At 43.2% G+C, this 23,835-nt stretch overlaps 2 protein-coding genes and 3 non-coding genes across 8 annotated transcripts; 1 reads left to right on the top strand and 4 right to left on the bottom strand.

Moving 5' to 3' along the window:
- Window positions 1-6,573: 6,573 nt before the first annotated feature.
- LOC133510259 (otoraplin-like) lies at window positions 6,574-9,231 on the bottom strand. Of its 4 annotated transcripts, none has more exons than XM_061838075.1 (5): window positions 9,156-9,231; window positions 7,246-7,305; window positions 7,026-7,165; window positions 6,832-6,942; window positions 6,574-6,752 (listed from the first exon to the last, which is right to left on the bottom strand). In XM_061838075.1, exons 1-5 carry the CDS (start codon window positions 9,178-9,180, stop codon window positions 6,729-6,731), a joined length of 360 nt encoding a protein of 119 aa, XP_061694059.1. In that variant the 5' UTR covers window positions 9,181-9,231; the 3' UTR covers window positions 6,574-6,728. The 4 variants fall into 4 exon arrangements, with proteins under 4 accessions (XP_061694059.1, XP_061694060.1, XP_061694058.1 ...); XM_061838076.1 differs by lacking the exon at window positions 9,156-9,231 and adding an exon at window positions 8,846-9,120 and having other exon boundaries at window positions 6,575-6,752; XM_061838074.1 differs by lacking the exon at window positions 9,156-9,231 and having other exon boundaries at window positions 6,582-6,752; window positions 6,828-6,942; window positions 7,246-7,453.
- A 232-nt stretch (window positions 9,232-9,463) lies between these two features.
- On the top strand, window positions 9,464-23,763 carry gtpbp2a (GTP binding protein 2a). Its single transcript, XM_061838070.1, has 12 exons — window positions 9,464-9,804; window positions 10,262-10,288; window positions 12,010-12,194; window positions 13,141-13,249; window positions 13,334-13,531; window positions 13,608-13,782; window positions 16,744-16,963; window positions 18,889-19,024; window positions 20,412-20,470; window positions 20,545-20,716; window positions 20,803-20,967; window positions 21,737-23,763. The coding sequence occupies exons 1-12, from the start codon at window positions 9,607-9,609 to the stop codon at window positions 21,926-21,928; spliced, it is 1,836 nt and encodes a 611-aa protein (XP_061694054.1). The 5' UTR covers window positions 9,464-9,606; the 3' UTR covers window positions 21,929-23,763.
- On the bottom strand, window positions 14,923-15,005 carry trnal-cag (transfer RNA leucine (anticodon CAG)). Its single transcript has one exon. It is a non-coding gene; the product is annotated as a tRNA-Leu (tRNA).
- trnal-cag (transfer RNA leucine (anticodon CAG)) lies at window positions 15,528-15,610 on the bottom strand. Its single transcript has one exon. It is a non-coding gene; the product is annotated as a tRNA-Leu (tRNA).
- On the bottom strand, window positions 15,794-15,876 carry trnal-cag (transfer RNA leucine (anticodon CAG)). The gene has a single exon. It is a non-coding gene; the product is annotated as a tRNA-Leu (tRNA).
- Window positions 23,764-23,835: the final 72 nt, after the last annotated feature.

Below are 23,835 nucleotides of genomic sequence, written 5' to 3'. Positions count from 1 at the left end.
TACCCGCTTATCCTCACATGAGTCATGGGGAGTGCTGGGGTCTATCTCAACTGTCAACAGGCAGGAGGCAGGGTACACCCCAAATTGATTCCCAGCCAGTCGCAGGGCACATGGAGACAGACAACAGTCGCACTCACATTCAGAATTAGCCAATTTAGAGTGTCCAATTAATGTTGCATGTTTTTGGGATTTAGGAGGAAACCGGAGTGCCTGGGGAAAACCCACGCAGGCATGGGGGGAACATGCAAAACTCATAGGCCAACGCTTTCCAGCTGATCCACCGTGCCACTGCCATCTCCATAAAATGCAAAATAGTCAACACAATGAGTTTGATTGATTAACATAAACATCAATTCTCGACACTTCAAATCATCAGTTGGATTTTTCATGCTGGTGTTTTCATGAGGTATTGTTTTGGTTAGCAATAGTGATGTCTTTTTTTTCCCCCTAAGGACAACAATGAAGGAATACATTGGGGTAGACCCCAGAGGGTTTAAATTGTTCCTGTGGACAGCAGCTATCATACTGGGGGGGTCAGTCACTGTTTAGGGAAATCCAAAATTTTTTCGTTTCATGGAGTTTCACACTCCAATTTGAACAGTCCTCCTTCTTTCAAGCCATTATTTTGCTTTCTATGTTTTCCTTGTAACTTACCATTTCTATTCTGAGCATCATTGTTGCTGTTTTCCCATTTTGGGTAGTCCCATCCCATCCTGCAAATTAGTCATGCATCAGCCGCTGAAGGATGGTTGCCTGTGTCTAAAATGTCAACGTCAGATGTTCCGAGGCGATTGATGATTTCACAGCTTCGAGGGGCATCGAGGGGCTTCCTGTCTGCAGGGGCGTGGGTGTGACACAGGGATGGAAAAACTTGATTAAAAAAAAAAAAAGGAAACAGCAGCGTAGTCCATGTCTGCTTATGGCAGTTGCTCTTTGAAGCGACACCCCCCCACCAATAAAAAAAATCTTATTCTGTCACCATGGCAACCCCTTAAAGCAATAACTGTGTCTATGTGCACGCTGCTATTTGTTTTTAATCACTTGGCTGCTTTTCCCAAAGCTGATGTTTTTTTTTTTTTCCGTTTGGTTGTTTTTTTTGGGTTGGGGGGGTCGGGTAATTGTCAGCATATTGAGCAGGTTTGTATTGATTTGAACTAATGCACGACTATTAATTCCCACAAGTGCTAAATGAAATAAATGAATTAAAAGTTCGTGTTGTCACTTCAAATCACTTGATAAAATAGCAGTTCCGAAGCTAAATCGATGGTTTGGTTTCAGTTATGAATCCACTGGCAGATTTGTTTAGAGCCTAGACGAGCAACTGCGTGGGTGACGTGATGTGGAAAGAATGCATGATGGTGAAAGCAATCAAAGCGGATCATCACACCACCCGTAATAGCGCCAATATGTCTCAACGATTACTATAGTGTACTCATTAAGGTGTGTGTGAGCTATGGACTACAGTAGCTTGGTTTCATGAAGATGTTCCCAAAATCCATTTTGGCAATCAGATTTTTGTGGTCACGTTAAGTCCAAGCATTGTTGACCTTGTTTGGACTGCATTGTGCCTGCTCTGCACAGCCTCTCCGGTTTCTGTAGAAATGAAAAGACAACTCTTGATATTTTCCAATTGTTATTTACGTAATATAGAACATTGCCAGAGCAGGCGTAGGAGGCAAATCTATAATATTTTTTTCTTCTTCTTTTCCTTTCGGCTTGTCCCGTTAGGGGTCGCCACAGCGTGTCATCTTTTGCCATCTTAGCCTATCTCCTGCATCTTCCTCTCTAACTCCAACTGCCCTCATGTCTTCCCTCACCACATCCATAAACCTTCTCTTTGGTCTTCCTCTCGCTCTTTTGCCAGGCAGCTCCATCCTCAGCATCCTTCTATCAATATACTCGCTCCCTCGTGTCTGAACATGTCCAAACCATCGAAGTCTGCTCTCTCGAATCTTGTCTCCAAAACATCCAGCTTTGGCTGTCCCTCTAATGAACTCATTTCTAATCCTATCCAACCTGGTCACTCCGAGCGAGAACCTCAACATCTTCATTTCTGCCACCTCCAGTTCAGCTTCCTGTTGTTTCTTCAGTGCCACCGTCTGTAATCCGTACATCATGGCCGCCCTCACCACTGTTTTGTAAACTTTGCCCTTCATCCTAGCAGAGACTCTTCTGTCACATAACACACCAGACACCTTTCGCCAGCTGTTCCAACCTGCTTGGACCCGTTTCTTCACTTCCTGACCACACTCTCCATTGCTCTGTATTGTTGACCCCAAGTATTTGAAGTCTTCCACCTTCGCTATCTCTTCTCCCTGTAGCCTCACTCTTCCCCCTCCACTTTTCTCATTCACGCACATATATTCTGTTTTACTTCGGCTAATCTTCATTCCTCTCCTTTCCAGTGCATGTCTCCATCTTTCTAATTGTTCCTCTGCATGCTCCCTGCTTTCACTGCATATGACAATATCATCTGCGAACATCATGGTCCAAGGGGATTCCAGTCTAACCTCATCTGTCAGCCTATCCATTACCACTGCAAACAGGAAGGGGCTCAGAGCTGATCCCTGATGCAGTCCCACCTCCACCTTAAATTCCTCTGTCACACCTAAGGCACACCTCACCATTGTTCTGCTGCCATCACACATGTCCTGTACCATTTTAACATACTTCTCTGCCACACCAGACTTACGCATGCAGTACCACAGTTCCTCTCTTGGTACTCTGTCATAGGCTTTCTCTAGATCCACAAAGACACAATGTAGCTCCTTCTGACCTTCTCTGTACTTTTCCACGAGCATCCTCAAGGCAAATAATGCATCTGTGGTACGCTTTCTAGGCATGAAACCATACTGTTGCTCGCAGATACTTACTTCTGTCCTGAGTCTAGCCTCCAGTACTCTTTCCCATAACTTCATTGTGTGGCTCATCAACTTTATTCCTCTATAGTTCCCACAGCTCTGAACATCCCCTTTGTTTTTAAAAATGGGAACTAGAACACTTTTCCTCCATTCTTCAGGCATCTTTTCGCCCGCTAGTATTCTGTTGAATAAGTTGGTCAAAAACTCCACAGCCATCTCTCCAAATTGCTTCCATACCTCTACCGGTATGTCATCAGGACCAACTGCCTTCCCATTTTTCATCCTTTGTAGTGCCTTTCTGACTTCCCCCTTAGTAATCATTTCCACTTCCTGGTCCTTCACTCTTGCCTCTTCAACTCTTCCTTCTCTCTCATTTTCTCCATTCATCAACTTCTCAAAGTATTCTTTCCATCTATTTAGCACACTACCGGCACCAGTCAACACATTTCCATCTCTATCCTTAATCACCCTAACCTGATGCACATCCTTCCCATCTCTATCCCTCTGTCTGGCCAAGCCGTAGAGATCCTTTTCTCCTTCTTTCGTGTCCAACCTGGTGTACATGTCTTCATATGCCTCTTGTTTAGCCTTTGCCACCTCTACCTTTGCCCTACGTCGCATCTCGATGTACTCCTTTCGCCTCTCCTCAGTCCTCTCAGTATCCCACTTCTTCTTCGCTAATCTCTTTCCTTGTATGACTCCCTGTATTTTGGGGTTCCACCACCAAGTCTCCTTCTCCCCTTTCCTACCAGATGACACACCAAGTACTCTCCTGCCTGTCTCTCTGATCACCTTGGCTGTCGTCGTCCAGTCTTCCGGGAGCTTCGGTTGTCCATTGAGAGCCTGTCTCACCTCTTTCCGGAAGGCCGCACAACATTCTTCCTTTCTCAGCTTCCACCACATGGTTCTCTGCTCTACCTTTGTCTTCTTAATCTTCCTACCCACCACCAGAATCATCCTACATACTACCATCCTATGCTGTCGAGCTACACTCTCCCCTACCACTACTTTACAGTCAGTAATCTCCTTCAGATTACATCGTCTGCACGAAATATAATCTACCTGCGTGGTTCTACCTCCGCTCTTGTAGGTCACTATATGTTCCTCCCTCTTCTGGAAATAAGTGTTCACTACAGCCATATCCATCCTTTTTGCAAAGTCCACCACCATCTGTCCTTCAAAGTTCCTTTCCTGGATGCCGTACTTACCCATCACTTCTTCATCGCCCCTGTTTCCTTTACCAATATGTCCATTACAATCTGCACCAATCAAAACTCTCTCGCTGTCTGGGATGCTCAGAACTACTTCATCTAGTTCCTTCCAGAATTTCTCTTTCAACTCTAGGTCACATCCTACCTGTGGTGCATAGCCGCTAACCACATTATACATAACACCCTCAATTTCAAATTTTAGTCTCATCACTCGATCTGATACTCTTTTCACCTCCAAGACATTCTTAGCCAGCTCTTCCTTTAAAATAACCCCTACTCCATTTCTCTTCCCATCTACTCCGTGGTAGAATAATTTAAACCCTGCTCCCAAACTTCTAGCCTTACTACCTTTCCACCTGCTCTCTTGGATGCACAGAATATCAACCTTTCTCCTAATCATCATGTCAACCAACTCCTGAGCTTTTCCTGTCATAGTCCCAACATTCAAAGTCCCTACACTCAGTTGTAGGCTCTGTGCATTCCTCTTTTTTTTCTGACGCTGGATCCGGTTTCCTCCTCTTCTTTGTCTTCGACCCACAGTAGCTGAATTTCCACCGACGCCCTGCAGGTTAGCAGTGCCGGGGGCGGGCGTTGTTAACCCGGGCCACGACCGATCCGGTATGGGATTCTTTAGATGAACGCTCATATTTGTTTGGCACAGTTTTTACGCCGGATGCCCTTCCTGACGCAACCCTCTGCATTTATCCGGGCTTGGGACCGGCCTACACATTGCACTGGTTTGTGCCCCCATAGGGCTGCATTCAAATCTATAATATTTAATGAGCGCTTATATTTTAAAAAGATTATTCTCCATTTTGATTGACATTGTTAAAGGTGTTAATTTGCCAATATCCTTATAAACGTGCTTCCTTACAGAATCACACTCCACTGTGTCATATTGAGAACTCTTTGGATACCATGTTAATCACAACTGGGTTTACAAAGGATCTCATGTGATCATGCAGGGGGCACCCCGTGGTGTGCAAAAGGGGGGCAATTAGCCCCCGCATTCCGCTCGCCCATTGACGAGGTTTTAAAGGGGCATCATCAAAGTTTACCGTGCACCTTTGCAGATTGATTGACAAAACATTCTGACAAAAATTTTGACACTGCAGTAACAGTGAAGGTCATCACGTTGACACTGGACGATTGTTATTCCTCAAGAGTCACTCAGTTTTAATTAGACGAGTTGTGATCGAGATTGGTATGCAATAAGAGGGTTTGTTTCCCAAAGTGACAGCAGTTAAATATAAACCACTGGTGTCAAACCCAAGGCCGGGGGCCAGATCCGGCCCGGCGCATGAATTAATATGCCCCCTGATGGTAAATCATCTGTATCAACTACGATTTTTGTTAAAATCCTTATCGAAATTCCAAATTGTAATGTCATATAAATGATAATGTTGCATTATTGCAAACATTTTTATGTTACCAAACATCAACAATAGTTGAAAAACCCATTACCCTCGATTTCTGATTAGAAAGCGAGTTTAAAAAGAGGCAGTTCAAGAATTTTCTGGTTTCACAGTCATAACGGCCCCCAAGGGAAACTGTAACTACAATGTGGCCCGTGAGAAAAATGAGTGACACGCCTACTAGAAATGGTACGGTTGTTAAAGGAAAATTCCGGTGGTTTGGAGTAACAATGTATCCAATAGGTCATGTCATATGTAATCTATCTTAATAATGTGATGTTAAATCCTCTCTCATTTAATTGTATTTCGAGAAGATTTTCATCAACAATTTTCAGGCGAGGTTCATTTTCGCGAGTCACATGACCTACGTGGGTGTATGTGACGTGTTACGTGCCATTCCAAACGCTCAATTACATGGGAGACGATTTATGCCCAACACTGATTTCTCGGATTTATCCTCATCTGATGAAGAAATAGCAGTATTAGTTGATCGAAAAGACGGAGGAATACTTCCATACAGATTTGAACCATTAGCTGTAAATAATGTCGAATATTCAGATGGTTCTTCGGTCGGAATGACGCAGAATCTGACGAGTGAGCTCTGCCAAGCGGGGGAGCCGTGAGCTGGCTCTTCAGACACGTCATTCCGCCCTATTGCTATTTCCGCGAAAATGGCGGCGCACCTGAAAATTCGTAATTGTCGATAAAAGTCTTCTCAAAACACTATTAAATGAGAGAGGATTTAACATCACATTATCAAGATAAGAGTCCATATTACATAACCTATTGGATAAATTGTTACTACAAACCACCGGAATTTTCCTTTAAGTAGGATACACTGATTCGTATTCAATTCTGACCCCACACATACAGTACTTTAGAATTAAAGTACATTTCAATGTCTGTGCTTTTGTTAGTGCTTTTAACTTTTTTTTTTTTTAGGAGTGGAATTTGCTTCTAATTTTGCCAGTCTTTGTTCACACAAGTATCTACGTGTCATTTAACAGCCTCCACACCACTGGATAATCGCTCGTGAAAATATTTCAGAGACAGAGAATTTGACCTGTGCTGACCTTGATTGGAATAGAGGGATAGTTTTTGGAATATGGCCTTATTGTCGATATAGGTGAACCCCGTTTTAGGCAGTTGCAAAGGCGACGCAAGATTGAGTTGGGGCAAAAAAACTTGTATTTAATTTTATGTACATAGAGTTATAAGAAAACAGGAAGCATCTGTCCACCTTAAGCGCAGAAGAAATCCATGTTCTGCAATGACAAAGAAGTTAAATGAACAACTGGAAAAACATAGACATCCGTACAGAGTATCCATGTTTGCTTTACACACTGTTGTTGCGATCTGGACCGTTTCCTCTCTAAACGTGTGTATCTCCTTCACCACAGGAGCGGGAAAGTATCCAATGATGCCCATCTGGTCCACGTAGCGGTCACTGTACACCTATCAGTAAACACACACCACAGCTTCACTCAACTCTTTGGAAAATCTAATTTTGTTCACAGTGGGGTTTGTTTTGGACATACACTGCCAGACCAAAAGACTCCACCGCCCTCCTCTGGCACCAGTTTAGAATACACGTAAACCTTCTGACCCTTCTTGATGTTGATGAATCTGCAATCTGGAGCTATGAAGTCGTCCAAGGCCGTCGCCATGGACAGAACATCTGAAAAGAAAAGTGACAAAGAGGAGAAGCTGTGAGTATAAAATGCCAGGCGCAGCATTGGATTAAACACGTGTACTTACACGAGCACTCTGCATCGCCACAAATCTTCTCGTCTGCTAGCTTTTCCATGAGGACGGCATCTGAGGTGCGGCGCAGCATTCCCGCACAGAACACAAGCACAAGCGGATATCGCATTTTGAAAAACTGCCGTACGTGTGCAGGGATTTGCAAATGTTTGAAGGTAATCTCAAAGCACAGAGGGGGGAGAAATGGGCCGTGGCCCGACATCACAGGCAACCTGACCAATCAGGGTTGACACACTTTGGAACCAGTTCCTGTACACCCTGAGTGGCAGTTGCCTGTTTACATAACAACGGGAAACTGGTGGACTAGAAATTAAAAATGTAAAAAAGTCCAATTATTGCATAAATGTAAATACAGTATATTCAAAAATTTGTCAAAAAAGCAGGATACACCCTGGTTGGCAGCATGGTGACCGAGTGGTGAGCATATTCACCTCATACTTCTGAGGTTCCTGGTTTGAATCTCAGCTTGGGCTTCCCTGTGTGGAGCTTCTATGTTCGACTCATACATGTTAGTTTTTATTAAATAGTGTGGTTTACTCCCCCATACAATCTATCGATCTGTTTTCTGAGCCGCTTATCCACACAAGGGTCGTGGGCATGCTGAAACCTACCCCAGCTATTTTCAGGCAAGAGGCAGGGGACACCCAGAACTGGTCGTCAGCCAATCGTGATGTTGGAAAATGAATGAATAAATTCTACAATTTAAAAATCTAGGGAATCACAATATCCCATCAGTGATAAGCTATTTTTAGAACAGGCCTGCAGGCTAAACGCTGGTCCATGGGGTCACCCACCATGTTGGTAACTCCTCCTCCAAATTGCCAGGCTTAAATGTGACTGAATAATTGCTTCTGTGTGTGCCTTCCGATTGTCCGGCGTCACGCGGAGTGTACGCCCGCTTTTTGCCCAGATTCAGCTGGGATAGACTCCAGTTGAACCACCAGCCCTTAATGAGAATGACTGGTAAAAAAAATAAATAAATAAAAAAGAACGGTTGGATGTTCCAATACAGCTGTTAAGGCTATATAAAGCTCTAAAGGGCATTTAGTGTTTGTTGTGGAATCAAAAATTACTCAAACACCTCATAACAATCCACAAAGGCTCATAATGTATTAACATTTGTTGCAGCTTATTTTTTTATAACTTACTTTGGCCCTCAGAGTTTTTTTGTTTCTATTGTAATTTGTTTTTATTTTTGAAACACAAAATCAACATTTAACCCCAATTTCATTGTATCCTCACCACATGACAGCAAAGGTTTTCTGTTCCATTTTAATTGATACGTACATACTTTTTAAAGTCAAGAAATAAACAATTAAATTGAAATAAATATTTTTAACGGCTTAACAAGTTCGAGCTAAAATGTAAAATTATTTGGAATAATTATTTGGAATATTGTTACCCAACCCTCCCGAGTACTGGACTGTACGAAAATTATTCCTCCGAAACACTAGATGCCGCTATTGTTGCAAATATAAACGTCACGCTGTTAAACAATTGCACTGTAATTCAATATTATTATATTTTTAATTTTAGATTAGTTTATTTTATTCTGGATAAAAAAGTAAGAGAGCAACTGATGGACTATACTGACCCATTGCTTGGGAAATCCATTCAACTGGTTGGAAAAAAATGGCATTTTAAAAAAAAGAAGTAACGCGGCCCAAATTCCGATCGCAATACTGAATAAAACTACAAAAATAATACACATTTGTTGGACGTGTTTTTTAAAACATTTCTCGGCATTATCGGGCATTATCATTCTATTTGCCCCAATCTCAAAGAAACGTACGTAATCGTTCCATTTGAATGTTTTTTTTTTTTTTTTTTTTTTTTTTCATACAAGTGCAGTAATTTATTTGCACTGCAGTCATCCGAGTTTGATTTCATAGTTAAATACAAACTTTCGTCAGTCTTGGTGTCAAACATTGACTTCCTTGTCGGCTGACGCAAAGCTCTGCAAAAGTGGCGTGCGCAATAAAGGATACGCACGCGGGAAGTTCACCGGGTAGCTCCAAGGGGCGGTGCTTAGAATTCTTCGCACGGTTTGGGGGTCTACCGCCTTCCCGCGCTGCCGTGTTGAAAAAATTACTCTTACCTTGACGTTTCACAGTGTGACGTATATCATCGGAAAACTCCAAATCAACGTCGCCCCACCGCAGGTTTTGTTGTGGAGAACTTCTCAAGTGCCACTTAGTCGGGGTTGGGGAGGGGTAGTTTACGATACCATTTGACCCAAAACTATTCTCCAATTTCGACTTGGAAAAGTCCCATTGCAGCCTGACAACTCCCAGTGAGCTCTCCCCGGTGAGCCCGAGAGCCCTCCTGGTCCGCCGTCTCCTTGTCAAGCAGCTTATGGATGCGCGGTTCTCCGAGTTGTTTTCCTCAGAAAATGGACACGACCGCGGCGGCTCTCGGACTGAAGTGAAGACGGGGAACGGTTGCGACCTGACCCCCGCCACCACAAGGGCTTCTGCCAAGAAGAAGAGACCGAATGCGCGACACCTTCGCAGCGTCAAACCGAGCTATAACACCTCTTATTTACCCCCAGAGGTACGCCTGTCTCGGGGGGGAACGCCGCCTAAACAGCGCCGATATTGTATTAGCCCAATTTAGCATGCTACGTGTAGCATCAGCTGTGTTTGTAAATAATATAACATGGGGGGCGGGTACGTGTTCTCAGCTGTGCTAATATTACTCCCAAAGATATTTGCCCCCTCCTTGGCCGGCATTCCGTTTACTTTAGGTCGTGTAGTTAAACAATTCCCTACTTTTTTTTGTCTTTGAGATACGCTAATGTGTTTTTATGAGTATACAAACGTAATTATCGGTCATAGTTTAAGAGGTTGGCGAGATAAACTTGGGGTAATTGACACACATTTGCTTATGACACATTTAACAGTGCAGAGTGCAGCACACCATTTTACTTGGCAAACTTTTTTTTTTTAAAAACAAATTGATGGCCTTTTGTTTGTGATTTTCTGTGCCTAACCCTTTTTTTCTCATCTAGGTAGAAGAAGGGAATATAGAGTACAAGGTAATAACGAGGCACATAATCTAATGACACGAACACATTTACTGTGCAAAAAACAATCAACAGTGACCCTGTCAATATGGTTAATTTTTAATATATTTTGATTTTGGTATCTGATGAAATGATTTACATCAAAAAGATGGTTTTGGCTAGCGGAGTGATACATAAGAAAAATGAGGTGTCATTTGTAAGAATCTGATCAGGATTCAGGATTTTATGCCACTATTCGTTGGAAAGCGGCACAAATTTTCCTTGACTAGTCATCATTCATGTCAGTCATTAGGAAGTCTGTGACTGAAGCTTTGACTCTTCTGTAGAAAAACACCTGTATGAGTGATATTAGTTGAAAATGAGATGATAAAACGGGCCATTTTCAGATATTTCGATGGCGTCCACTCAAGCTGTCTTTTTCTGGGTCAAACTGAAACCAAGCGTATTGTCAGAGTCACTTCAAATTTCACCTTTTTCACCAAATTTCACGCGCATTGGATGGTATGATTGCTTATGGTCTATTGAACTTTACAGCGACATTAAATTAATGTCTTGAATCGTGTTATTTTGTCTATTGTAGCGAGATCCTACACTAGTCGTTCATGTACTTTTAAAACATTTCCAATGGAACGTAATGGATAGGCTTATGGTCATCACATCTGCCAGTCAAGAGATCCATCCATCCATTTTCTTAGCCGTTTATCCTTAAGAGGGTCGAGGGAGTGCTGGAGCCTATCCCAGCTGTCAACGGGCAGGAGGCAGGGTACACCCTGAACTGGTTGCCAGCCAATCGCAGGGCACATTGAGACAAACACCCCCACTCAGAATCACACCTAGGGGCAATTTAGTCTGCAATTAATCCATGTTTTTGTGATGTGGAAGCAAACCTGAGTCACGGAGAAAACCCACGCAGGGATGGGAGAACAAAATCTACATAGGCGGGGTTGGGATTTGTACCCTGGACCCGAGAACTATGAGGCCAACACTCTCACCAGCTGTTCCACCGTGCTGCCCAGTCAGGAGATCTGAGTTTGGGTTCAAATCTGAGTTTGTGTGCTTTACGATTTCGCTATGTACTCTCCATTTTACGCCCCCCACCCCACCGAAAAAGCTTTAAATTGTACATAGATGAAAATGACTATACAGTATGTGCCCTGCTATTGAGAAGCACCCAGTCCAGGGGTCACCCTTACTCCCCCAGAAGTTAGCTGGGATCATCTCCAGTTACTTAGAACCCTAAAAAAGACAAGTGCTGTACAGTAACTGGATAAAGTAATGGATGTTGAATGTTGCTCCCTGTCATCGCAAACTGATTGTGAGCACTGTAGAAAACACAAGTACAATTTTAACATGCCATAAATGTTAAGCACTGTTGATATTCAAACATAAAATCTTTACAGAGTGATGGTTTTGTGCTACTTAAGAAGCATATTAGAACAACCATTTTCTTTGATTCTTGCCTGAGAAGCTCTACGTAATACAACGCTGGCATTGTAATAGTTTAGCTTCCAGAACATTCTCTCTTAGGAACTTTAGTCAAATTCCCATCTTGTGTGTACCCACAGTACAGGGCCCCTCAGTTATCCCCTCTGAATATTGACACGCCAGGTTAGATATAGCCATACATGCACTTCAAACACAACATCCCATTTTAGTTTGGCCAGCCGTGAAAGTGAGTCTTAGCATCAGGCTATTGTTTGTTAATTTCTGTCATCTTTCCTCCTGCTGTTTAGCTCAAGCTTGTGGACCCTACGCAAAGCCGTTTCGAGCACCTGGTAACGCAAATGAAATGGCGGCTCCAGGAGGGTCGCGGTGAAGCTGTCTATCAGATCGGAGTGGAGGACAACGGCATGTTGGTGGGGCTGTCCGAGGAGGACATGAAAGCGTCCCTCACCACCCTCCATGATATGGCTCAGAAGTGAGTTGGGGAGTTAGAAGTTTTTTTTTTTTTTTTAAATGACAATCGTGGTTTTCCCATCAGTAGGGTGAGGGCTAATCTACTAACTCAACCTTGATCGTGTTGTTGTGAAGTCTGTTCCTAATGTGACATCCATTTGATCTCTGCATTTGATATTCATTTAAAAAGCCAAATTTCACTTTCAGGTTTCAGATTTCAAATAAATTTGCTGTGTGTCTGCAAGGTCAGGAGCTGGCATTTCAAATCACGTTGCATCCAGATCTGATTTACACTGCTCATTTAGCATCAATTAAAATTAAATGTGAAGAATATATGCAATGAAACATACTTTAGTTTATAACATTGAATGCTTTGTTAAATTAATAATAAACATCCATCCATTTTCTTTGCCGCTTATCCTCACGAGGGTCATGGGGAGTGCTGGAGCCTATCCCAGCTGTCAATGGGCAGGAGGCAGGCTACACCCTGAACTGGTTGCCAGCCAAACGCAGGGCACATTGAGACAAACGGCCCCACTCAGAATCACATCTAGGGGCAATTTGGATTCTGCAATTAATGCATATTTTTGGGACCTCAGAACTGAGCCCAATGCTTTACCAGCAGAGCCACCGTGCCGGTTAACCAATCCACTAACCCAAATTAAATTTTGCGATGCCCCAATGTGGTCAAGGGTGGCCCTGCTGAGTTGCACCAGTTTTTTTTTTTTTAAAGAGGAATGGTCGACAATTCATCCTCAGTATTGTGCATGTCTGATCCGCATCTGTAGTAAACGTTTGTTTGATGTTATTGCTGCCAAAGGGAGGATCACAAAGTTACTTTTTCCTCCCCGTAATTTCTTTTTTTCAATTTTCAATAAAATGTGAAAAAAGTGTTATTAGTTTCAATATGCTCTTTTTATTATAATGATGGTGAGATTACAACACCAAAAATAACTTATTTCTGACAGAGTTGGGGCTGACATGACAGTCCTTCGACATGCAGAGGTGGACTACGACGCTGATCAGCCTCTTACAATTGCCGAGGTCTTAATTCGTAAGGTGCCAGATGACCAGCAGGTTAGCACGGTGCCATGAAGTAACAAGGGTTTGCATCCTTTGTTATTTTTCTTTTTTTGTTATAGTTGAGTTTTTTTCCTGCAGTTCCTGGACTTGCGAGTAGCCGTACTCGGTAATGTGGACTCGGGCAAGTCAACTCTGCTGGGTGTTTTGACGCAAGGTGAGCTGGATAATGGACGGGGTAGGGCAAGACTGAACCTCTTCAGGCACCTCCATGAAATCCAGACAGGGCGCACATCTAGTATCAGTTTTGAGATTCTCGGGTTCAACAGTAAAGGAGAAGTGAGTAAAAAAAAGTTGAGACAAGAAGTAACTAAGACTGTTCGTTTTAGCTGTGTTCCAATTTGTCTTTTCCTAGGTTGTGAACTACAGCGAGTCTCGAACGGCAGAGGAGATTTGCGAGAGTGCTTCTAAAATGATCACATTCATTGATCTGGCGGGTCACCACAAATACTTGAAGACCACCATCTTTGGCCTCACCAGCTACTGCCCTGATTTCGCCATGCTCGTCGTCGGTGCAAATACCGGCATAGGTGAGTGGCTGCTTGTTAACTTGATGCGTTTCTCAAACCAAGCAATTTAGTGCATCTTGCTGAACACTTTCTGAAATCAGTTGTTGAGTGAGCTGTTGCAGCAAACGAATGATAAGCATGCGCTGTCAGTGTTTTCTGCCTTCTGTCTAAAACACATGAAGTCTTAGGGACCAATTACTTAGAAATGCGCCATTCTTGATTGGCACTTTTATTGGGTACAGGTACATTGGTTTAGTAAACCAGGGGTCGTGAGTTCGTATCTCACTGGGGCCTCTACTCCCCAAGAGGGGTTGCGTCAGGAAGGGCATCCGGCGTAAAAACTGTGGCAAACAAATATGAGTGTTCATCTGAGACGTTACGCTGTGGCAACCCTTAACGGGAAAAGCTGAAAGAAACTTGCTTACTTTTTTACTTGCATAGCCCAAGTCCATTTTGTCCTTATCTAAACTTGTGGAGCCCGCCAGCTGTGGCATAAGAGCGCTACAAACACAAGGTCTGACCTTATGTAATGAACACGACACAGTTGCTAGCTAAATTTATCAGCATGGAGTCAGCTGCATTTCACGGTCCTCTGATGTGGGTGCATTTAGCAGTCAGCCTTGGCACTGCAAACACGTCAAAACCTAAAACTGTTTGAAGTAATTGATACATGTTGGATTTGTTCGCTGTGGCTATTATGTTTCTGTTGGTGTCAAAAATGCACTGCTGGTTGAAATAGGTTCAACAATGTTGATTACCTCGCAACGGCACAAAAACACACGCACGCACTTATGCAATCAACTCAAGGGTTTTGCTCGTCATTTTGACCCTGAGATATAATGCATTAGTAGCACATCGACCACCTTTTATGACACAACCGGCAATTTGGAGTTTTCTCTTTGATAACAAATAACGTTCATGTCAAGTTTCTTCTGAGATCCAAAAGTTTTCTATTTTGAATTTGACATGCTGGAATTATGAACGAGGTGGTAGTAATTTGGCTAAATTGTTCACTTTTTCTACTGTTCACTCGCTATGCAAATCCAAAGAAAAATAGTTGAGTCAAACTAAGGAAGTTTGTTTAATGACTGGAACACTTCATGTCGTTAGAGAAAAGGTGCTTGAGTTTTAATCATGAAAGTTGTTTCAAAATGTTGTTATTGTCAGAAGTGGGATTCGAACCCACGCCTCCAGGGGAGACTGCGACCTGAACGCAGCGCCTTAGACCGCTCGGCCATCCTGACACACACATGTGTTGCCACACGCAGGTTGAGTACTTTTGTTGTAGGGCTCTCGAGGGGGTGGGGTGGGGGGTGGGTACTTTGAGTTGTTGATATATTCAAGCTCCTGGAGCACTTCAAAATTTTCCGCAGCACCCCTTATGATGATCTCAGTACATTAAGCCATGGTATCCTGATTAGGAACCCCTTGTCTAGATGGCTAACTTCTTTTCGAGAGGCTTTGAATACTCCTCAGGTGACTTTGTGATGCAGACAATCAATGGTATGTTTACCCCAATAGATACAGAGATAGCAGAATTTAAATTGGCACTGGGTGTTTGGGTTTTAATAATGGAATAACGACTGTAGTACTTGGCTACAACAACAACAATGGGTGCCGTGAAAAACTGTCGCCGTATCTGGTGGCGGGGGTTCTGTCACAACATCAATTGTTGAGTTCTCTGAGCTGCTTGAAGCAGTTAATGAATTTCCTGCAGCTCCCACGATGATCTCAGAACAATACACCATCGGGTCATAAAAATTTTCTGTCAGAAGTGGGATTCGAACCCACGCCTCCAGGGGAGACTGCGACCTGAACGCAGCGCCTTAGACCGCTCGGCCATCCTGACACATACATATGCTGCCCCACGCAGATTCAGTAACTGAGTTGTACAGGATGTGGGTTGTTGAAATATTAAAGCTCCTGCAGCAATCCAAAATTTTCCGCTGCACCTCTGATGATGATCTCAGTACAATACGCCATTCTATCCTGTATAGATGGAAAACTGGGTGTTCAGGTTTTTAAAAGCTAATGTCAGAAGTGGGATTCGAACCCACGCCTCCAGGGGAGACTGCGACCTGAACGCAGCGCCTTAGACCGCTCGGCCATCCTGACTTGACTACCTAGTGTGTTATACAGTTGCTTCTGCCCCTTATCTGTCATGCACAGCCACTCTAGAACTGCAAGTGGTGGTTGTGATCAAGTATAAACAACAAACAACACACAAACTGCGTGCTGAAGTGATATCACTGCAGTCACCGCTTGCCCAAGTATTAAGAGAATCCTTTATTGGTGCTTGTCTTCTTCGCTGACCCCCGGAACTACTCAGCAAAGCTCCTCACTTTGGGTGGCCTGGACGGCCGCCTGACAAAATTGGCTGGGGATTTGTGCCCTCCTCTGAGCCTCCTTCCGCCCTCCCCTGGTCATTTTGGTTTTTTGTTTTGTCACGTCTGGGATCCGCACCTTCGGTCGGGGGCTCTGTCATGGGCATGGCCAAGCCACTGCCCTGGGCGGAGCTGCTGCTGACAGCAGCTCCACATCTGCGCCATATGGACACTAAGTAGACCAGGCATTTAAGCCTTGAGTTTGTTTCTTGCATTTGCCAGTTCGTTGAGTTTCCTGTGTGTTGAACTCCATCGTCGTGTGAGAGTACGCAAGCGTTTTGTAGTGCTTCCCTTCGTGACAGAGTTCTTGTGCTATCCTAGTCAAGTTTTGGTTTTGTTCATGTTTCCAAGTTTTGCCTCATAGTCATCGAACCTTGTTTCATGTTTTTGGATCTTGCCTGTGGGCTTGTGGTTTTTTTTTTTTTTTTTTTTTTTGCTTCTGTATTTTTGGGACTGCTTAATTGTGTATGACCTTAGCTTGGAATAAAACCACCCTCAACATCATGTCCTTGCCTGGGAGTCCTGCATTTGGTTCCAGTCCCTTGCTGCATGCCCGTAAATCACACACACCTAAATGATAATCTCTTGTTCTTTTTAGCTGGCACGACACGGGAGCACCTTGGTCTGGCCATGGCCCTGAAGGTGCCCATCTTCATTGTCATCAGCAAAGTGGACCTGTGCACACGGGCTACCGTGGACCGGACGTTGCGGCAGCTGGAGCGAGTCCTCAAACAGCCGGGCTGCAACAAGGTGCCCATGCTTGTGGCTAACACGGATGATGCCGTCGCCGCGGCCCAGCAGTTTGCCCAGTCGCCCAAGTGTGTACAAGCCTCTGAAGTTGAACACAAGTAAAACATGGAATGTAATATGTACAGTGGACCCCCGCATATTAGCTGTTCACCACCTGCAGATTCATCTATTGTTGACTTTTTGTCTGAAATTTTAAAAATAGTTTTCCAATTATTAATTTATTTTTGTTAGCTTTTTATAGCTGCCAAATGTTATGAACATCCATCGGATGAATTCAAAAGCAAAATAACTAAACAGTTGAAAAATAATATTGTTCTGTTAAAAATACAGCTGTGGCTAAAATATGTAAATTGTGCATTATACTATAAACAGTATGGTCAATCTGGCTAAGTTATCAAGAGGAACTGCAGTTCCCATTTATACATACATGTGTAGTATTGACAATGAGCAGCAATGTACATGTATCATGGACGATATATTCAAATTATAGACATTTGTAAATAGTATAGCAGAATAATCAGATAATGTACACAGTGCTGCAAGGGTAAAGCAAATACCGTGCTTAAAGAACTGACTTTATGAGGACAGCAGAACAGCGGTGAGATGTGCCGTAGAAGAATTTAAGGTGGAGGTGGGGCTGCATCAGGGATCCACTCTGAGCCCCTTCCTGTTTGCAGTAGTAATGAATAGGCTGACAGATGAGGTTAGACTGGAGTCCCCTTGGACCATGAAGTTCGCAGATGTATTGTGATCTGCAGTGAAAGCAGGGAGCAAGTGGAGGAACAATTATAAAGATAAGAGGCACGCACTGGAAAGGAGAGGAATGAAAATTAGCTGAAGTAAAACAGTATATGTGCACGAATGAGAGGGGGTGGTGGGGGAAGAGCAAAGCTCCAGGGAAAAGAGATAGTAAGGGTGGACAACTTCAAATACTTGGGGTCAACAATACAGAGCAATGGAGAGTGTGGTAAGGAAGTGAAGAAACGGATCCAAGCGGGGTGGAACAGTTGGCGGAAGGTGTCTGGTGTTCTATGTGACAAAGAGTCTCCGATCGGATGAAGTGCAAAGTATAAAACAGTGGTGAGGCTGGCCATAATGTACAGATTACGTACTGGTGGCACTGAAGAAACAACAGAAAGCAGAACTTGAGGTAGCAGAAATGAAGATGTTGAGGTTCTTGCTCAGAGTGAGCAGGTTAAATAGGATTAGAAATGAGGTCATTAGAGGGACAGCCAAGTTTGCATGTTTTGGAGACAAGGTTAGAGAGCAGACTTTGATGGTTTGGACATGTCCAGAAGCGAGAGAGTGAGTATATTGGTAGAATGGTGCTGAGGATGGAGCTGCCAGGCAAAAGAGCGAGAGGAAGACCAAAGAAAAGGTTGATGGATGTTGTGAGTGAGGACATGAGGACTGTGGATGTTAGAGAGGACGAGATAGGCTTAGATGAAAAAAGATGACACGCTGTGGCGACCCCTAATCTGGACTAGCCGAAAGGAAAAGAAGAAGAAGACTCAGTGGCGGCAGCTGCTAGGGAGAGTTAATGGGGCAATGCAGAGAGTTGAGCATCCTGACTGCCTGGTGGAAGATACTGTCTTTGAGCCTGCTAGTTTTGGCCCCAAAACTCTGGAGTGTCCTCCCTGACGGCAACAGTCTCAAGACGCAGTGAGATGGGTGAGTAGAGTCATCTATAAACCTGGTGGCCTCATGGGTGAGGCAGGTGTGATCAATGTCCAGAAGGAAGGGGAGAGAGACACCGATGTGGCCGCAGGTGAAGTCCTTCGTTGACAAAAAGGTGAACAATACCAGACAAAAAAAATGGGAAAAGAAGTAGCTACCAACCAAAGTAGAACTAGTAATAACGTTCACTGTTTACCAGATGCAAAACATGTTCATCCACACGACAACTGACTCATCATCCAGATATTGAAACATTCCTCTGGGAAGGTACTTCAACACTGTTATAGTTTTGACCATGTGACTTATCCACCGGCAGCATCACACCTGTCTTCACCGTGTCCAGTGTGTCTGGAGAGAACCTGGACCTGCTGAAGGTCTTCTTCAACATAATCCCCCCGCTCAGCAACAGCAAGGAGCAGGAGGAGCTCATGCAGCAGCTCACTGAGTTTCAGGTAAAGCCAGTTGCACACCGAGCAACGGAACACCACTGAACAATTGACTCTCATCGGGCAGTGCACAGAGTTCTACAATTGCTTTTCATTCGTTGCAGACTGCCTGCAACCACAGTCAATGTGCCCCACTGATTTACTATGAAATATTTGCATGTTGCGGTACAGTGGACGACTGGTTAGAATGTCTGCCTGACAATTCTGAGGACCGGGATTCATGGTCGATTAATTGGACTCTAAATTGCCCAATAGTGTGAATGTGAATGGTTGTTTGTTTCTATGTCCCCTGCGATTGGCTGGCAACCAGTTCAGGGTGTAGTCCACCTCCTGCCCGAAGTTAGCCGGGATGGTATTTGCATATATTTTATTGGTCTTGAACTGTTTTCTTCTTAACAAACGACACCTTATCACCATGAAAAACATTTGCTTATTTTAGTGTGGAAGATGCACAAGATAGGCTTAAGTGGACAAATGTGCTGTGGTGAACCCTAATGGGACAAGCTGAAAGAACAATAAGTGTACATTTAATTTAAAGCCAGAAACACAATGTTTAACGCTCATTTAATATATTTGCAAAATCAGACACACTGTAATTCCCAGCCTACAGAGTGCATATGGTTATAAGTTTCGGTACACAGTTTAACGCTAGCGTTAGCGCCGCGTTAGACTCTTTCTGTGTACTGAGGCTTATAACCAGGTGCACTAGCGCCGCATCACCACATAAACCGCAGGGTTGAAAGCGTGTGTCGCGGCTTGTAGGCCGGAAATTACGGTACTTGTTTACAAAAGGAACCACTTACTTGTTTGAAATTCTGTCATCTTCCAGTGATTTTGGGCACAATTTCTAACTGTTTCCAATACAGTGCGTCCGCATCGCTGCAGAGTACTAGTTTACAATTACAAATAATCCAACTGGTGCAACACTGGTCAGTTAATTGTTTTTGTGATGTCAGAAAGTTTTGAGGTGCAGGTGGCCCGAAATTAGGCTGGGATGGCCGCCTCCCAATAATATATGCAGGAAACCCTGGGTTTATTAAACCATGGAATAAATACTATTCTCCTATGACAGAGAATTATAGTGACAGTGGCCTGGAAAATCTGATTTTCCTTTGACAGTGGTGCCATGTTGTTTGTGGTTCAATAAAGTATTCTAGATAGCGCATCAAAAGTTTTTTCCTGTAAAGGATGTCGGCGTTTTCCAATATAGATGATTATGATAATGAGCCAAGACTGCATTTGTTCCTTTAGGGACATTTGGAATTGTCCATGGGTGTGCAAGGATCAGTTGCCAACTGTAATTTGTCCACTTGTCTCTAGTTCGGTGTGGCTAACTTAAAACGGGAGAAGCATGCCAGTTAAAATGTGACTGACAAATTACATTCTTCTTCAGGTGGATGAGATCTACACGGTGCCTGAAGTGGGGACTGTGGTGGGTGGTACTCTGTCCAGGTTAGTTTGTCTGGAACAAGCATTCAACATGTTGATGTTTTTGACTCAGAGTTAAGTGTTCATTTTATCGGTAGTGGTATTTGCCGTGAGGGAGACGATCTGGTGGTCGGACCCACAGACTCTGGCCAGTTCCATAAGTTGACTGTTGGGAGCATCCAGAGGAACCGATCCGCTTGCAGAGTGCTTCGGGCTGGGCAGGCTGCCACGTTGGCGCTCGGCAACTTCGACCGCACGTTGCTGCGAAAGGTCCGCCTCCACAACTTCTTTATGTGAGAATATTTCTATATCGTGTTTAGCAATTCACTGGACGTGATTGTGTTGTCTTTCCTCAGGGAATGGTGATGGTGAGTCCAGAGATGGACCCGACCATCTGCTGGATATTTGAGGCCGATATTGTGCTGCTCTTCCACTCCAAGACCTTCCACAAGGGTTTCCAGGTGACCGTGCACATAGGCAACGTGAGACAGACCGCTACTGTGGAGGCTGTTTATGGCAAAGTAAGTGTTTACTAGAACTTGCTGAAAATGCTTGAATTCAAAGCCTTCAATTTGTGCCATTTTTTTATTTTGATGGGCATAAAGTGGTGCTTAAAATTGCTATATGTGAAATAGTTGCAAAACTCCTCATTTTCAAGGTTATACACATTCAGAAGTAAAGCGCATTTGATATTTTTTCACAAAACAACAAAAATTAACAACCTTTTCAGAGTAGCAGAAGAACCAGAAGACAGGGGTGAAGGTGAATAAGTTATAATAAAAATATTTTAAAGAAATTCCTCATGTAATTTTCCAATTTTTCATGATTACAAAAAAATACAACTGCAACTCATAGAAAGAACCATTCACACACACATTCACACCGATGGCCAATTTAGTCTTCAGTCGACCTAGTATGCATGTTTTTGGGATGTGGGAGGAAACCGGAGTGCCCAGAGAAAACCAATGCAGGCAAGGGGAAGAATATGCACACTCCACTGGGATTTGAACCTCAGTCCTCAGAACTGCAAGGTAGATGCTCCAACCAGTTGTCCACCATGCTGCCATCATTGATTCTATTCATCTAATTTAGAAAACCTGGTTCCTGCCACCCCAAAAACTAAGAAGCAGTACTTTAAATCTTTTCTTCTCAACCACTTCCATTAAATGAATGAGAAGAAAAAATATTTTGAGTATTTGTGCTTGGCCATTATGAATCTTAAAATGTGATGACAGAAGGAAGAGAAAAGCTTTCATGCCTTGTTTTAAATCACCATACTGCGTATGGCAGGAGGAGCTGAGGACAGGCGAGAAGGCAGGCGTCCAGTTCAAATTCCTCAAGCATCCCGAGTATTTGAAGCTGGGTGCCAAGGTGCTCTTCAGGGAAGGCGTCACCAAGGGCATTGGCCACGTCACCAAGCTGCATCCCATCGTGCAGTACCACCACGCCCCGGAGAGTGACGAGGACGAAGACGAGGACTAGAAAGTCAGTGCACTCCCATCCCTGAAAAACACCTTGTGTCTTTTTTTTTAACAGACAAGCTTCCACCAAAGGCCACTTTGCACTCTCCTTCACCCATATGACGTAAACAAAAAAAACATTTATAGATTGCCTTGCCTTCAAGATACTTTTAAAGCCAACACAATGTAGCCTCACACAGACACACACACACACACACACACCCATTCACACAATCGAAGACTTGCTGTCATGAAATGGAAGTTAGCAAGTAATTCATACACAGAGCTGAATGATTACTTGATAATAATTATATAAAATGGGAATAAATATCACAAAGCTAAATACTCAAAACAGAATTTGCAAGAGTATTGCTATATGTAGGTAAAAGTATAAGAGAGAAGAAAATGCGAAAAGTGATAAAGGGGGAAGCAAATGTGGCAATTCTACTGGAACAAACTACGCACTGTCCAAAATACTGCCCTAGTAAATTTTTACATTAATTTCAGCTAAATCCTACATTCATAAAGTAAAAGAAAAAAAGAAAAGAACCCACCTTAAGCTATTTTTTTACAGAATTGTTTTTGTATGTGTTTTTTGCTGGGGAGAAGGGGGAGGTGGCATGACAATTTAGATGTTTTCCCAAATTGTTCTTACCATATTTTGGTTTGGAAACATTGTACAATTTGTATGAGCAAAATGTTTGAGGGGAAAAAACATTTTCCCCCACATTTTTCTCCAATATGTGGTCTAAAAATAAATCATCACCATTACAATTTTTTTTCTGAAATTGAAATCATCACAATTACATATTTTCCACAAATCACTGCTGCAATATTGAGGGTGGGGGGAATTATCACAATGAGATACTTTCCCCAGATTATTGTTGAATTATTTCGGAGCAGGGGGCAAAAAAAAAAATCCAAAGTTGAATCTATTCTCTCCAAATCATTCAGCCCCGTTGTTCACACGTTACTGTGGGCTTTATATCACTTTTATCCTGATATTTCCATCGATTGTAACTCTTTTAAACTCATCAAAGCTGACTGCGTTTTAAACTCCCACCTGCACGAGTACCGTAGAGGTGTTTACATCTCAGTGCACACACGCAGCACTCGTATTGCGGAAGGGGAGAAGCTGTACTCACTTGCACTGAAACACATCACAAACCTTCCTAAAGATGGTGTTGACACAGCTGATGCAACTGTGAAGCGTACTTAAACACACACAGCAATTTGTCTTTGTCCAAACAGCATAATGAGTGATTTGACTGAAAACTGTAAAGGGAGTTCAAATAGACAAAACTATTGGGATATGGTTGTTAACACCCACAGTGCTGTACAAAAAGTCTTAGGTAGCCACAAGAACCATAAAATGTCGATTGAAATTGTTGATATAGGCAGAACAGTCCACCCCTCAGAATGGTAATAATGGCACTGCCGATCTGTTGGTCATCATCCATTAACCAAGAAGTAGTGAACACATAACATGCCTCTCGATGCTTGTACACTGGAACCTCAGACTTTGAACATAATTCGTTGTTAGGAAGTGTTCAAAGTCCGAGTTGTTCAACTTCCAAAACACATTTTTCCATAGGCAATAATGCAAATGGGATTAATCTGTTCGCAACCTCCAAATAGTAAATTCCCATTTTAATTCCTATACATGTAAAAACGTACACCCTTCATTTAAAAAGGGAAAAAATGCATAAACTCAAAGGAACCTAAATGTGTATCATTTACCTTTTTGGTGGCGGTGCAATGATGTCGTAGAGACTGGAGTGGGAAGAAGGAAGTGTCGAAATCACCCCTCCATGATTTGACTGCGTGATTCTCCAGTAGTTTTTCCATTTATTCTATTATTTTGCTCATCTCGACACCGCCCCATGTGCACTCGCCATCAGTCGGCTCGAGTTGACTACCCTGACAACA

Source organism: Syngnathoides biaculeatus, chromosome 12 (assembly GCF_019802595.1).
Source record: "Syngnathoides biaculeatus isolate LvHL_M chromosome 12, ASM1980259v1, whole genome shotgun sequence".
Taxonomy (NCBI): domain Eukaryota; kingdom Metazoa; phylum Chordata; class Actinopteri; order Syngnathiformes; family Syngnathidae; genus Syngnathoides; species Syngnathoides biaculeatus.
Note: the sequence above shows the minus strand (reverse complement) of the source record. Positions and strands in the feature narration are given on the sequence as shown.